The 17,100-nt window shown below is 38.2% G+C and overlaps 1 protein-coding gene across 1 annotated transcript in view; it reads right to left on the bottom strand.

Annotated features, from left to right (window-relative positions):
* ELP2 (elongator acetyltransferase complex subunit 2) overlaps positions 1–17,100 on the bottom strand; it is a 47,743-nt gene that overhangs the window by 29,995 nt on the left and 648 nt on the right. Inside the window, exons 2-11 of the mRNA XM_047794138.1 lie at positions 15,796–15,874; positions 12,392–12,462; positions 7,662–7,818; positions 7,189–7,266; positions 5,317–5,381; positions 4,472–4,538; positions 3,734–3,874; positions 2,209–2,304; positions 809–909; positions 481–612 (exon numbers count right to left, since the gene is read on the bottom strand). Of these exons, the coding sequence (XP_047650094.1) occupies positions 481–612; positions 809–909; positions 2,209–2,304; positions 3,734–3,874; positions 4,472–4,538; positions 5,317–5,381; positions 7,189–7,266; positions 7,662–7,818; positions 12,392–12,462; positions 15,796–15,874 (987 nt within the window). The remainder of the gene's footprint in view (positions 1–480; positions 613–808; positions 910–2,208; positions 2,305–3,733; positions 3,875–4,471; positions 4,539–5,316; positions 5,382–7,188; positions 7,267–7,661; positions 7,819–12,391; positions 12,463–15,795; positions 15,875–17,100) is intronic.

Genomic DNA, 17,100 nt, shown 5'->3' with positions numbered 1-17,100 from the left:
TAGGAAAAAACTCCCAACAAAAAAATGCATATTACTTTAAGGGAGAGCTTAAAATTTATACAACTTAAACTTCACTTACGTAGAAAATTTACCTTGTGCAAATTCCAATATTTCAACAAATGTAGGACAAATGAAAACTATTCTCCTTAGAAAAGTAAATGTTTCTTATCTACTATAAATACAGAGTAATTTCTACAGAAAGAAGTGATATCATCTGAACTTAAATGCATCTACTATGTTTCGGTAGAGAGTTATAAGTAAAACAGCGCTGTTTACCCAGATTTCATTTAGGATTCACTTTTTGGGGGGGGCCATGCCGTCAGCATGTGGAAGTTCCTGGGCCAGAGACTGAACCCGTGACATTGCACTAACCTAAGCCACTGCAGTGACAACACTAGGTCCCTAACTGCTGTTCCACCAAGGAACTCCCCGATTCACTTTACTTGATCAGAAATATTTACTTAAAAGCACTTTTCTTACTAGGTTAGTGGCATTCTGTTTCCAAAGGTGCAATGCTCCATGGAAAGCATGAGCGATGATCATGGAGCCATCTTCATTGAACTGGCAATCATAAAATCCCAGGGTATTTCCACCTACTTCTCCTACTCGGACCTATTCAACAATAGACAGAAAACAATCTATAATCAACAGTCCACATTTCTCACAATAGAAACCACTGATTCCAGGTGTTATATTCTCACTTACTTAACATATACAAAGAGCCAACATTTGTAGCTCTAGGAATACAGACTTGGGATCAACTGATTAATAAAACCAATTTTTGGTTCCTTAAATATTCACACTTTACCTGTTCTAGCCAAACTCCTGACTCTTCATCTGGAGCCCAGAGAATCATGGTTTTATCCATTGAGGCAGACAATAATCTCACTGGCTGTTGTAGAACCCCATCTAAAGAATTAAGAAAAAAAACAAAAACAAAAAACACTACAGCATTTAGGTGATCAACAAGCACAGGTGATCTATGTTTGTAGATTACCAGAAAAACACAAGGTTACAACAAGAACATTCACTGCTGCATTGCAATAGCAAAACACTGGAAACAACTCAAAAGTCTACCATAAGAATACCAGATTAACAAATTATGGTAATACTTAGACAATGGAATATTACCCTGCAATAAAAATTAAGAAATTAGAGTTAACGTGAATCCAAAACACATTAAGCTCAAAACGCAGGCTGTGAGATGACAGATGCACACTGACGTCAAGTTTTAATAGCTATAAAACTATATTGCTTATGGCCACATAAATGTATAGCAAAAGTATAAAAGCATGCATGGGCATGATATGCACTGAATTCAGCCTCAGGGGAATGATGGAGGGAAAGGGTTCAGGAAAGAATATACAGGGATCCTCAATATCTGTAAAATCTAATTTATCTTTTTTAAACTAGAGAAAATATGGCATAACATAATAAAAGATGGATGGTGTTATCAGAACATCCATTATTGCTATTCTCTACTCTTGTCCTGGGGAAGAGGCTGGAGGAAGAACATGAGCCTGCTGCTGTGCTCAGCTCTAAACCCCAGTACCAGCTTAACATGCACACAATCATCACTCCATAAATAGAGGATAAGGGCAAATGAAAAGTCTTTACTTTTTCATAAATGATGTATCTTCGCATTACCAATTTTGTATTCCAAGGGTAAAGGTTCCAGTGAAGTTGGCTTGAAAGTTAATTTCTCTTAAATCTTAGAAGGATGAGGTAAAAACGTTAAAGAAAAAAGTTAAGGAGTTCCTGTCGTGGCGCAGCGAGAACGAATTCAACTAGGAACCGTGAGGATGCAGGTTTGATCCCTGGCCTCACTCAGTGGGTTGAGGATCCGGCATTGCTGTGAGCTGTGGCGTAGGTCACAGATGCAGCATGGATCCCACATTGCTGTGGCTGTGGTGTAGGCCGGCAGCCTGGGAACTTCCATATGCTGTGGGTGAGGCCCTAAAAAGACCAAAAACAAAACAAAAAGACAAAAGTTAAAAGTGGTATGGCAGTTTTGGCATCATGACAGGAATTATAGTTTTCCCTTTTCTTAGAACTACAATTTTCAATGGAGTTGCGTGTCCAGCAGAACACTTGAAAATATCTTATATTTGAGATTTCTAATTACATTAAAAAAAACCCTCTACCTCATTTGGTCAGCTTAAAATTCTGTGAGATTTAACTGAAATAAGAGTATGTTTTTCTTCCTACCTTTGTAAAATGGAGGCTGCCAATGAACTGCATTTACCCAGTTTTCGTGACCAGCCAGCACAGTCTCCAGAGTAACTGCAAATGCTATTTTATTGCCTATGAAGTAAATAAATAAATAAGTAAATAAATATTCTTTCCTTAAAGCTCTTCTAAAAAGAACATTTTCTTTTCTTTCTTTTTTTTGGGGGGGAGGGCACGCCTGAGGCATGTAGAAGTTCCTGGGCTAGGAACTGAACCTGCACTACAGCAGTGACCCAAGCCACAGCAATGACAATGCTGTATCCTTAAGCGATAGAGCTATCGGGGAACTTCCCAGAAAGAACATTTTCATAACCAACTCAGTTGTACAACTTCATGCCCCCACCCCCAAAAAGAATTTAGAACAGAATATGATTTAGAGTCAACAAAAAGTATGCATTCCAAATTTCATTAACTTCATCCATTGTTAAAAATTACAGGAGAAAAAAGTTTTAAAGCTAGATAAATTTTTCTCTCTATTTTCCCTACCCAGTCATGATAAAAATTATGGAATATGTTCTACTTTTAAATCTTCAGGGACAGCTACTCTTCTACTGCAAATGAAAAAAAAAAAGGACACGTTAGCCTCCTTGCTATCCTCACTCATTACATTTGATAGTCTAAAGTACCACTAAAAAAACCCCAAAAAACAACCCTAAGATAAATGCAGAAATTAAAGGAAGTCAAATCAGTACTGTGATGTTTCAAACCAAATAATGACAATGTCACAAAAATTTTCATATTTGGAAATAGCTACTCACAATATGCTAGTTATAATATTTCTTGGTTCTTACTCTAAATCTGTTACAATTCTCAACTCTAATTGACTTTATTTATAATCAAGAGAGGTAATAACAAAGAAGAATATTCCTGGGTGAACAAAATGACTAACTTTATAATTTAAATACATATCCAAAAATATCTCCAAATGCAACATTCCAGAGTTCCCTTGTGACACAGTGGACTAAGGATCCAGGAGTTGCTCTCTGTGGGGTGAGTTTAACCCCATGCTGCAGGCATGGCCAAAAACCAAACAAACAAAACATTCAATGACATCTACCACAGAGAGGTACTATTGTGATGACAGAGAGTGAGAAAATCAGAATTACATATACTACTACTTAAACATAGGGATTTAGTTGTCTCATAAATACTCTCTAACAAAGGTACAGATAATTTGCATTACTCCTTTAGATCTTCCTATGCTAAAACTGCAAATTAGGTAATATTTTAGAAATTAATTTACTGAGAAAATATTAAAATTATTTTCAGCAATTTAAAAAAAAATCTCGTTAATATGGCTTAGAAGAAAAATAAGTTTTACACATGAAAAATAACTCACTGTCACATAAAAATAAAAAAGGAAAAGTGCATGGGGTCAGTTTCAGGGAGGGATCTGATACTTTGGAAAACCTAACCTTCACACATACACGTGTGGAGAAACAGATAAAGAAATCATCTAGGAAACCTAAGAACTGTTACAGCAAATATTTTCATCATTACTCACTTTCATTTTCTATAGCAAAAGTATTTTCTTTTAGTCTTATATGATCATCTTCCTGAGTTTCGAAAGACACTGATTTTATATACAGTTTCCATATTCGTATCAGGCAATCTTGCGAACAGGTTGCTAGGAAAAGATCTCTACCTAATTAAAAAAACAAAGTTTATTATTTGTAAAACATTCTACCCTTACATTTAAGTTTCTTTTCTAAAGCATATATATATATATATATATATATATATATATATGTATAACTGAGTCACTTTGCTGTACACCAGAAATTAACACAACATTGTAAATCAACTATATTTTAATAGTTTTAAAAAGTTTCTTTCCTACAATACAGACATTTCTAGCTTTCCCCAAAAAATTAGACTTTGCTTCTTTATCCTTCATTCACTTGACCTATATTCAATAACACTGACAAATATATACACAGTGCTAATAAATGGTTATAATATGTGGTATTCATATACAATCTACTAATTTCTACAAAGAACTTCTCAAGAATGTCTGCATATGTAATAATTAGCTAGCGTCCTCTTATAACATCATCTTGTTTCATCCTCTAGCACCCCAAATTAATAGTTATTAAAAGGGATTAAGGATCTTGTTTTCCAATTGGGACAAGAGAAAAATGTTATCTACAAAGAAAACTTTAAACTAAAACAAAAGGCTGCTTTCTTGCAAGTTACACATACTGTCCCCATTATTTGTACTTTAGCAAAATTTCATACTGACCAAACGCTGCCCATTCCACGCCTCTTATCCAATCCTCATGTCCAGAGAGAAAAAGTACATTCTGAAACTAGTAAGATGACAAAAATCATAGGACTTCATATAGAATTTGCTATTTTCAGTGTATTAGTGACTTCATTTGGTCTCAAGCCAGTCCTAATGCATTGTTTGTTTGTTTGTTTTAACTTGGAATAGTAGAAAAGTGATTACTGATTAGACAGAACATAGAGCTCTCATATGGGAATTAAAAAAATCTCATAATTATCTAAATTATTTATCTAAGCGGTGCTGAGTAGATAATCTGCAGACTTTAAATACACTACACGTTCACAAGGTAAAATGACATATGCTGTGGATATAATGCAGAAAAAAACTGAGAGGTTGAACAATCACAATCATTTTAAACTTTCTTATAAAATGCAAAGAAACAAGTCTCCCCATTATTAATGAAATGAACCTAGAGTTAACCAACCCTCTTTCTGAAACTTTAATTTAACCACTCAAAGAATAGGTAAAGCTCGAAAGGACAAATTAACTACTACTGGGAAGTATTTCACAGTGGGTATGCTAGACTTCTTTTAAATTTTTAAAAGCATCTTTTCTCTCCTTCCCCACCTAATGATCTGTTTCCCCCAACAACTCTGGACCTGGTGGCCAAAGCAATAACTACCTGCTATTCAAATAAAGAGTGAAAAACCATTTAACACAGGACTGTTGAAAAGATTCTGCTACTGGATTATTTAGTTTAGACTATCCCTCAAATTCTATAATCTGAAAATATAATCTGTATTAAGATATGTAATTAAGCAGAATGTAATTCTAGCCTCTTAATAAACATCATTAATTACCTGATCATTTTGTTGAACGAATAAGTTAATTTTGCAGTCATCATCACCACATGCTAATATTGGTACTGGGGAGGAAAAAAGAGGCTTCACTGTAAGTATTCCATCATATGTTATGACTATTACTTATGCTAAAGCCTAAACTCTAGGTAAAGAATCCTGACTTCTACTTCCCATACCACTGAACAAATAAATTGAAAGTGTTCAATAATGTCCTGAGGAATAAAATGAATACTCTAAAATGTTCCATCAAATGGTTACCTGGGAAAAATGACTACTAATTAACTGAAAATCCTTTCCTCTAGTCTGCCACTTATGATGGAAGGAGCAGTAAAAACAGAAGCTCAAGAGCAAGCTGGGAGCATTTAAGCACGTCAGCCAGAAGAAGAGTTGTTAATAGGAAGAGTTGTTAGCCTAAGTGAATAATAAAATTTCCAGGAGAGCTCCTATGAGCCCAGCACCACGGCTACTGCACAAAGATTTAAAAGTATGTTTGTTATTTTGAGGATGTTACATTTCCAGTACTCGTTAGTAAAACAAAATCCCTGAAGTGATTAAAGAACAAAATAAAAGAGCACATAATTAACGATGTGGTTAAAAAGCAAGGAAACTAATTTTCTTTAGTCTTTTTTTTGTTTTGTTTTTTCCAGGGCCGCAACTGTGGCATATGGAGGTTCCCAGGCTAGGGGTCGAATCAGAGCTGTAGCCACTGGCCTAGCCAGAGCTACAGCAACGCCAGATCCAAGCTGCGTCTGCGACCTACATCACAGCTCACGGCAACACCAGATCCTCAACCCACTGAGCAATGCCAGGGATCAAACCTGCAACCTCACGGTTCCTAGTCGGATTTGTTAACCACTGAGCCACGATGGGAACTCCAAAACTAGTTTTCTTTAAATCAACTTTAAAAAAAGCCAAAAACTCCAGTCACTTGGCCTCAATCTAGATGCAAAGAAATTAAATGTGTGTAGTCTCCCCTTCTGGGGAATCCCTTGCACGAAGTGGAAGCATCAGGTGAGACCCTGGAGTTGAAGCTCCTACTGCAGAGTCCAAGCAAAACAGCCTGGAGGCTTCCAGACCCAGCCTTGCCCCATCAGGTCTGTCCTCCAGGTAACTGAGAGGTACAAGATTTACATTAGCCATCATCTTTGTGGAGGATAATCAAAGATAGTACAGATGGGGAGTGCCCACTGTGGCACAGTGGGTTAATGATCTAGCCTTGTCTCTGGTGGTGCGGCTTTGATCCCAAGCCCCATGTGGTGGGTTAAGGATTTGGTGTTGCCACAGCTGTGGCATAGGTCACAGTTACGGCTCAGATTCTATCCCTGGCCCAGGAACTTCCATATGCTGCAGGCTTGGCCAAAAAGGAAAAAAGAAGAAAAAAAAAAGATACAGATGTGTTTCATAGCAAAATGGAAATGTTTTCTGTTTGGAGATTTTAGGTGGTCTTGGGCAAACTGTCATTATGCTGGATGGGCAGGGGCCGTCATCTTGAGAGAAATGCTCACCTGGCCCATCTTCAGTACTTTTCCAACTCAGCCCAGACCCTTACCTTAACAGAGTTAGGTAACTTTCCCAAATTACATCTATTTACATGGACAATATACTTGATAAACAGCAGTATCAATCTCAAGTACAAATCAAATCACTTAAAATTTAACAGCTATTAAAGTTCCTAATAGCCCCCCTTAACCTTAGGTTTTATACATAGATCATTTGAATATTGAGAACAAAAGTGTGTTATCTGTGTCTCAATGTATTCCCTGAAAATATATAGACACAAAATTGAGATCCAATATGTTTCTTCTAGGTTCTCAGTGTATGGAGACAGAAAAATATGTTGTTCTTTTAACACACACTTAGCAGGATACTCACCATCGGTATCAGGCAAAAAAGATAAGCAGAGAGCCAGAGTGAATCCATTTCCAAAGTTCAAGGTCTGAAGGCATGTCACTAAGAAATAATAAAACACACCATGAACACCTAAGTCTGAGCTTATCCACCTAGAGAGGTTGGGTGGCATCATCAGAGTCTTGGATGTCAACAGGGAGACGAGAGAAGTCAAGCCTGAGCCCCCAGTGACAACGGGAATTTAAACGGTCAAATTTAAAAAAGGTTACAGAGAACAGAAAGACTTACATGAAAAGGTTTTGAAGGAATTTTCATTATCAAACAGTTTGGTAAGGAGGAATTATGGAAGAGTGCAAAAGAAGCAAACATGTAGATTAGAATTCCTACATTTAAAAAACTGCTTGAAAGATTGAAAGCATTCTATGTACGCTCTTCTAAGTTTCTATGCATTTGATAATTACTATTTCATTTGTCTGGATCATAGTCTATAAACCTACCTTCAAAACCCTGTTTAGACCAGACTCGGACAGTAGAATCAGAAGCTGCGGACACTATCAGCGTACGGAAAGCAATATCCGACGCCCTCTTCTGGTAAACAGCATGCACTGCATAAATAGGTCCTTCATGGCCTGGGAGGTGGACTGCTTTTAAAAGCTGAATCACAAAGAATAACAAAATGATAAAAAAGGATTATTAGTTCCACCTTCATTTAACTATAATCAGAGGATTAAAAAGTCACATTAAAATGCCAGGCCCAGGAATTCCCGCCGTGGCACAGCAAACAAATCTGACTAGGAACATGAGGTTGCAGGTTCAATCCCTGGCCTTGCTCAGTGGGTTAAGGATCCAGCATTGCTGTGAGCTGTGGTGTGGGTCACATAGGTGGCCTCAGATCTGCTGTTGCTGTGGCTCTGGTGTAGGATGGAAGCAACAGCTCCGATTCAACTCCTAGCCTGGGAACCTCCATATGTTGCAGGTACAGCCCTAAAAAGACAAAAAAAAAAAAAAAAAATTGCCAGACCCAGAAATAAGTCCTCTGAGCTGAGAAGAACATAAGCCTGTGAGAAGTCCGCCTGATCATATTAACGACACCCAAAATGGGCACACCCTTTGACACAGCAATCTCACATCTGAGAATCTAAGAGAGGACCAGTGTAACAAATAAAAAAGACAAATGTAGAAGGATATTCATCACACATTCTTTACAAAAGCTGTAATCAACCTAAAACTATTAACAGGAAACTGATTAAACAATTGCAGACAGGGAGTTCCTGTTGTGGCACAGAGGGAAAGGACCTGACTAGTGTCCGTATGGATACAAGTTCCATTCCTGGCCTCACTCAGTGGATCGGATATCCAGCATTGCAGACATGCATTCTAGCCAACAAAAAGGATAATGTGGATAAATGTATGCTTATTACCATGGAAAGACATCCACGATATTGACATTTTTGAAGAATGTAGGCTAAGTTTGTGGACAGTTCCCTGGAATTAGTCTGATATTTCCTCATGAACAGATTCAGGATATACATTTTGACATCATCATTACACAAGTACATCATATCAAGAGGCACACAATGTCAGTTTGTCCCATTTTAGTGAAATTAATCCTGATACCTTGGTAAAGACAGTGGCTACTATGTTTTTTCACTGTGATTTTTTTTTTTTTTTTGGTGGTACTATGTGAGATTCTACTTCAGGACTGAGTAGATATTCTATTTTCCATCAAACTTTTACCAAATATTTCTAGCATCCACTCATAATACTTGCCTGTATCAAGCAAAGCTTCAAAATGGAAAAATGGCAAAGAGAACAGGAAAATCCTATCTGTTTATCAAGAATTCCTGCTTTTCAAGCAAGATTATTCCCTGTGGCATCATTTCTGCTACTTTGGATCTATTTTTTTTAGCGTTACAAATGTGTGAGATTCTACCACTTCCTCTGAGAAGTATCCTCTATAAACTGTTGTCTGCTAAAACAGAGGTGTTTCTTAAATGTCTCTGTTACTTAAGCAAAACTCTACCACTCAAGAAGGAATTAATACATAGGTATAAGGGTGTGTACACTAACTTCCCATAATCATTAGCTTTTGGCCTCTCAAAAGGAAAAAAAAAAAAACATTTTTTTAAAACTCAAGTACAATAAAATCGCTTGCATGTGTAATAATACACACATCACTAGCATTCTGCAACAATGCTTATTAGAATGTTAACTGTTCAAATTTTGTATATTTTTCATTCTTTATACTTTTCTGTATTTAAACTTTATATAGGTCTGTATCATTATCCCCTAAAACATTAAATCTATGGAAAAAACTCACTTCACAACTTTTTTTTTCTACTTCATTTTATTTTTTATTGCAGTATAGTTGATTTACAATGTTGTATTAGTTTCAGTATAGAGTGAATGATTCAGTTATACATATTCTTTTCCATTATGGCTTATTACAAGATAATGAACATAGTTCCCCAAGCTTTACAGTAGGTCTTTATTATTTATCCAGTTTATACATAGTAGTTTGCAGCTGCTAATCCCAAACTCTTAATTTATGACCCCCACCCCCACCCACTTTTCCCTTTGGTGACCATAAATTTGTTTTCTATGTCACTGCACTTTTTTTTTCCCCTGTCTTTTTGGGGCTGTACCAGCAGCATATGGAGGTTCCCAGGCTAGGGGTCGAACCTGAGCTGTAGCCGCCTGCCTACACCGGAGCCACAGCAACGCCAGATCCGACCCGCGTCTAAAACCTACACCACAGCTCACGGCATCCTTAATCCACTGAGAGAGGCCAGGGATTGAACCCGAAACCTCACGGTTCCTAGTCAGATTCGTTTCTGCTGCGCCATGATGGGAACTCCTCACTGCACATTTTTAAGCAGCGTTATATTTCACCATCAGAGAATCTTAAAAGCTCAAACAAAATAAATCTCTCAAGTTCACTGACTTTTTCAAAAACACTGCCCACTGTTCAAGTCTCTCATTATACCAGCTTAGAATTATTTCCTTTTATCAGAAGTCAGGATGTAGTGAGCACCTATGTGCAAAGAAATGCATACTGGAAGGAAACTTTAAGCCTCTAAAAGTTACAATAGTGACCCCTTCCCCCCAATCCTCCTATTCCCTTCATTCCTCTTTTATGCCATTCACCCTCCTCCACACTGTCTGGGCTCACAGTCTCCCTTCTGGTCCGTCTCTAAGTTAGTTCACAGTCTGCCATCAGATACTTAGCCTGCAATCCTCTCTACTGACAAAAGTTTGGGCAGCACTGAAGGAACAGTCTTGCAAGTCTCAGCTCAAAAGCTCAGAAATAAGTGCTCAAAAGGCTCTCTCTGGATTTCTCTACCAAGTTAAGTCCAAACAGGGTGGTCTGCTACACTCCCCTCTGGGGCTCTCATTCAAGTCTAAGGGACTCCACAATCCCCACCTCCATGCCTGTCCCCTCTCTCTGGGGACAAATCTGGCTGCCTGGTCAGCAATACAAATAACATGTTTACAATGAATGTCACATCTTTGCTCCTACTTGCTTATTTTGCTTTGTAGAAGCATCTCTTTTCCTGGGCCTTGAGACAGAATCCCACTGTTTTTGATTTCTCACTCCTCTCACCCACCAGCTCCCCACTGCTTTGACAACTATCAATGCCAAAATCACATTTCCTTCAAAAATACATCCCATCTCTCTTCCTTCATATATTTTCCCTATCCTAATTTAGCACACTCCTGTCAGATTCATCTTCTTTTGAAATTCATACTCTGCTGCTTAGACATCCTCAATGACTTCCCAATTTCTACCAATAAAGAACTCCTGAAGTGAGTATTCAAATTTTCACAAGATATTCTACTCTACTGCTCTAGTATTACTGTCCATAACGTATCATCTAGAAACATTTCCAAAACTGAGTTCCTCAAGGTTACAAGCGATGCTAAAAGATTTAAGGAGGGAATCAAACTTGAAGTTTGGGAAATAGTATTTAAACAAAGATAAGCAGGTGTGTCCATATCAGAACTGTTAAGAACCTTCACTATGCTTGTGTGCCCTGTGATTCTCTAACAGAAGTATATGATATGCAACACTTTCCAAACTTGATTGGTTACAGATTCCTCTTCACACAGAACAAAGAGATGAATAATTCTCTGACTAAGCTTTGGAAAGCCCTGCCGGAAAGATGTCTTAGGCTTTGGTTAAAACTGAATCCTCCTGAGTAAATGGTCTGCTCTTACCTGAGCAGTCATGCATTTTTTCTACTTGGCATCCTCACTCCTTTCATTCTTCCTAAGGAAATTATCTGACGCTACCAAACCCAAGTCATAGGCCACCTCTTAAACCTCCACTGAATGTTCATAGCAGCATGGTTGCGGTACAGCAGGTGAAAGCACCCAGCCACACAGAGCCCCCTTTATACTTTAGTTATTCAAGAGCATTTATCTTCAAAACCATGTGCACAATTCAACAGGATTCTGCCTCACCTACATCTTCTGCATAGCAGGTGTTCAAATATTTGAAGCACTAATGTTACATTTTTAATCTTTGCTTACAACTAGAAACAACCTAAATGTCCATCAATAGAGGTCCATCAACACACAGTATTGCATATTATAACATCACTCAGAATTATGTAAATCTATATCCACATGGCCACAGTTGTCCTTTGCACACAGCAATGTTTTTTTGTTTTTGTTTTTGTCTTTTTGCCTTTTCTAGGGCCGCACCAGCAGCATATGGAGGGTCCCAGGCTAGGGATCTAATCAGAGCTGTTGCTGCTGGCCTACACCAGAGCCACAGCAACTTGGGATCTGAGCCACATCCGCAACCTACACCACAGCCCACGGCAATGCCGGATCCTTAACCCACTGAGCGAGGCCAGGGACCGAGCCCGCAACCTCATGGTTCCTAGTCGGATTCGTTAACCACTTAGCCATGACGGGAACTCAGGCACACAGCAGTTTTAATCTTTGCTACCAATGAAAACAGAACCCATGTAAGAGCAGTTTGAAAATTATTCCAAATGATAAAAAAAATCACAGAAATGACTAACAGCATATGAATGTGGATGCAGATATTAAAGGGAAGGGTATGCAGCCTGCAAAGTACAGAAGATACAGGATCTGTATTACTGATAAGCAAGAATAAGGAAACTTCACAAAGGAAGAACACAGTAGAAAGGAGGGGGAAAAACTGAAAATAAAAGTAGATAAGTCATTTCTTATAATGATAAACATATCTACCTACCTGATTATTCTCTATTTCCCAGTGAATCACTTGATTATCAGATCCTCCAGAAACTAATTCAGTAGAAGGAGCTGAAAAAAATTATATCTCAGTAAACATTTTTTCCCAGCTATTTTAAAAAATTTCAAAGCTATAGAAAAAATAAAACTCATATACCCTTACCTAGAATCCTAGAATCCCCTTTAAGATTTTGCCATATTTGTTTCTTACTCTGTGTGTGTGTGTATATATATATATATATATATATATATATACACATACGCACACACACCCCCCTTTTATGTGTGTCAGTTTTTTTCTTTTGTTTTTGCTTTTGCTTTTAGGGATGCACCTACGGCATATGGAGGTTCCCAGGCTGGCATCAAATCGGAGCTACAGCTGCCAGCCTATGCCAGAGCCACAGCAACGCCAGATCCGAGCTGCATCTGCAACCTACACCACACCTCAGAGCAACGCTGGATCCTTAACCCACTGAGACAGGGATCGAACCAGCAACCTCATGGTTCCTAGTCAGATTCATTTCTGCTGAGCCAAGACGGGAACTCCCCTTTTTCGTTTTTGACAAACCATTTAAGATTACGTTGGAGACACAATGACTTCTGATCGTCAAATATTTTATTGTATTTTTCCCCAAAACTGGAACATTTTCTTATATTTCCACCACACAACTATTGCACTCAAGAATCTTAACACTGATACAGTATTGTTGTGTAATACATAATCCATATCAAAATTTTCCAAGATTGTCTCATTAACGTCTTTTATAACTTTTCTTTTTTAATTCAGAATCTATGGATCGAACATTGCAGATATGGTTGTCACATTTTTTTATTCTCCTTTAATCTTAGTTTCCCAGTCCTCCCCTTTTTCTGTGAATAGTGAAAGTCCAGGCCAGTTGTTCTGCGAATGTCCATCAATCTAGATTTCTCTGGTTGTTTCCTCACAATAAGATTTAGGCTAGGGAATTCCCGTCATGGCTCAGCAGTTAACAAACCCGACTAAGCATCCCTGAGGACATGGGTTCAACCCCTGGCCTTGCTCAGTGGGTTAAGGACCTGCCACTGCAGTGAGCTGTGATGTAGGTCTCACAGACATGGCTTGGATCCCGCATTGTTGTGGCTGTGGCTTAGGCCCATGGCTTCAGCTCCAACTGGACCCCTAGCCTGGGAACCTCCATATGCAGCGGGTGTGACCCTAAAAAAAAAAAAAAAAAGATTTAGGCTAAATACTTCTGGAAGCAGTAACACATGTGAGACACTATAGTCAGCTGCTGCTATCAAATATATGACATATTCCTAAGATCAGACACATATTTCAAAATAGCTCTTTACATTTATAACTTCTTGCTGATGACAGAAGAAAAAGAATAAGAACCAAAAAAGAGGGAAATAATCTAACATAATTTTGGTTTAGATTTTCCATTCATTTACTCTGGCTTATGTTAGTTAGGCAAAGAAGCTGGGAGTTGGCAAAAGAACACTGGATTTGTACTCAGAAGTCCCAGGTTCATGTCCTAATCCTGCTGCTAGCCAGCTGTGATCCTGAGCTTTAATTTCTTCATGTATCATGGCAATTAAGCCATTTACCTGACTACATGACTTCAATAATTACTATGAGGTACATGAAAGTAATGTGTTAAAAATAAGATATTTTAGGAGCTCCTTCTGTGGCACAATGAGATCAGCAACATCTTGGGAGCACTGGAACAAGGATTCAATCCCCAGCCCAGCACAGTGGGTTAAGGATCTGGCATTGCCACAGCTTCAGCTTAGTTCTTGGCTGTGGTTCAGATCTGACCCCTGGCCCACGGGCTCCATATGCTGCAGGGTGCCCCCCCCAAAAAAATATTTAAAAAATATTAAGTAGTATCATTAGAATTTTGTCACTGATACATGGGTTAGAAAAAAATTCCTGATTTACCTGGCAGTAGAGCCCAATTCTGAGAAAATCAATCATAATAACTATAGATTACAGTGATACACAGGCAATTAATTTTAAGTAACCTCACTTTTAAAGGGAAGATAATATATACAAGGCCAAATTAATATTTTATAAGGAATCCCTATACTGAGATTCAAGTAGTCTTTGATGTCATTTGGTGGCAATTAACATAATTATAATTGTCTTTTAATATCTGCACTAATAGCCACTCTTTCTACTATTTAATGCTTTTTATTGACCTAATGCGACTAATCCTGCATTACCAATTGAAACAAGTAGATTGTTGAACTTTTTTTATGTCACAGATAAAATTACAGCCAAGTCTCACTAATCAGGAAATTCTGCATTTGTGCCTAGCTCAGAATGCTCTCAATAAATATTTGTGGAATAAAAAATAAAATTAATATAGAGTCCATAATAATACTCTAGTAGGTATATTTAAGACATGAGAAAATTCCATAGGATTTTAGAAGCCCATCTAAAAGCAACATTCATTAAAAATTCTGGAGTTCCCGTCATGGCTCAGTAGTTAACGAATCCGACTAGGAACTGTGAGGTTGTAGATTCCATCCCTGGACTCGCTCAGTGGGTTAAGGATCCAGCATTGTCGTGAGCTGTGGTGTAGGTCAAAGACGCAGCTCGGATCTGGCATTGCTGTGGCTCTGGTGTAGGCCGGTGGCTACAGCTCTGATTAGACTCCTAGCCTGAGAACCTCCATATGCCACGGGAACAGCCCTAGAAAAGGCAAAAAGACAAAAAAAAAAAAAAGAGCCCCATTACATATTAACATAAATAACATTTTCTGGGGGGACCCCTATATTTCCCAAAATAAAAATTAATAAGGCACTGTTTCATATTTCAGAACTCTCTTTAAGCTGTGGTTTTATTAGAATATAGCTGGATTTTCAAATTTGCTTCTGTATTTAATCTGCTGCAATATTACACATAATAAAGTATTGCAAAATGGCACTGCACACTTGTGACAGAATGATAATGAAAACTAGGAATAACTTCTTAGTATTATTCTGAAAATAATTTTGACCTTACAGTTGTCACAAATCACCCAGAGTCATCTGATTCAGTTCAAGCCTTTACTTTTCACATGTTACTAAGATGCGAACTGGGGTTAATAGAGATGCAATGTCCTGCCTTAAAAAAAAAAACAATAGCTTGTCTGTAGCAGAAACAGATCTATAAGCTGAATCTTTTGAATCCCAGGCTAGGCCCCAACCTAGGCCCTGCTTTAGGCTTTGCATCAAAAGCTGTAGGCAATGGTAGGGGTCTTGCCTCAATAAGGGGTCTACCCTCATCCTAAGCACTGCTGCATTATCCATGCTTCAAGTGCTATAAAATAAATGTACAGGTCAGATATTTCACTGGGCATACTATTTTTCTTCTATTTTTCAATTGCATAATATCAGAGAAGCTAATGCTAAATTAACAGAAGTCAGATTAATACTTACATCCATTCTGTTTACAAATCCACTGTAAGCAATTGACTCGAGCAGTGTGACCATTCAGGTTGGTAATAACAACCCTTTTCTTCAGAGAAGAAAACATCAGTTAGTAAATGAGAATCTATCCTACAGGAAAATTAATAAATTAATAAAATTCAGACTTCAGTGTTTTGTTTTGTTTTTTCTTTTTTAGGGCTGCACTAGCGGCATATGGAGGTTCCCAGGCTAGAGGTCAAATCAGAGCTACAGCTGCTGGCTTACCCCACAGCAACAGACACATCGATCCAAGCCGAGTCCACGACCTACACCATAGCTCACAGCAACGCCAGATCATTAACCTACTGAGAGAGGCCAGGGATCGAACCCGCAACCTCATGGTTCCTGGTCAGATTCGTTTCTGCTGTGCCATGATGGGAACTCCAGATTTCAGTGTTTTTAACGCTAATAAAAAGTTCAGGATTACTGTTCTCCACAGTGGCTGCATCAATTTATATTCCCACCAACAGTATAGGAGGGTTCCCGTTTCTCCATACTCTCTCCAGCATTTTTTTTTTCTGAAACATATGGAAGTTCTCAGCTAGAGGTCGAATCAGAGCTGCAGCTGTCAGTCCATGCCACAGCCACGGCAATGCCGGATCCTTAACCCACTGAGCGAGGCCATGGATCAAACCTGCATCCTCAAGGACACTATATCGAATTCTTAACCTGCTGAGCCACAATGGGAACTCCTCTCCAGCATTTAATATTTGTAGACTTTCTGATGACGGGTATTCTGACTGGCGTGAGCTAATACTTCATTGCAGTTTTGCTTTGCATTTCTCTCATAATTAGCAGTATTGAGCATCTTTTCATGTGCCTGTAAGCCATCTGTATGCCTACCTAGAATGATGGAATTTTTAATCAAATTAATAAAGCAGTACAATAAGAAATATCTAGAGCTATCTACTGCAATGTTTTAATTTCCAGCACTTAACTTTCTATCCCGAGGCTCTTTTGGAGAAACAACCCCACTACATCATCCAAAACTAACCAGTGGGAATGGGGTCATAATAAACTCTGGGAAGAATGCAGAAACTAGTCACTTGAGAAATTTGGTAGGGAAAACGGGAAGAAAATAATCAATTGGGTGCCTTTCAGGGAATGAAGTCCTGCCTTAAGCTTAACTAGTGCTTAGGATATCCATTCCCTGTGACCTTATCCCAATGCATTTTCTTTAAAACTAAAATGTAAATAGTATTTCTTTGAAATTCAAGACAAGTTTGTTAAATAACACTAATGGAAATGTAGAAATGAGATAGCATCTGTGTGATG

Source organism: Phacochoerus africanus, chromosome 8 (genome assembly GCF_016906955.1).
Source record: "Phacochoerus africanus isolate WHEZ1 chromosome 8, ROS_Pafr_v1, whole genome shotgun sequence".
Taxonomy (NCBI): Eukaryota; Metazoa; Chordata; class Mammalia; order Artiodactyla; family Suidae; genus Phacochoerus; species Phacochoerus africanus.
Note: the sequence above shows the minus strand (reverse complement) of the source record. Positions and strands in the feature narration are given on the sequence as shown.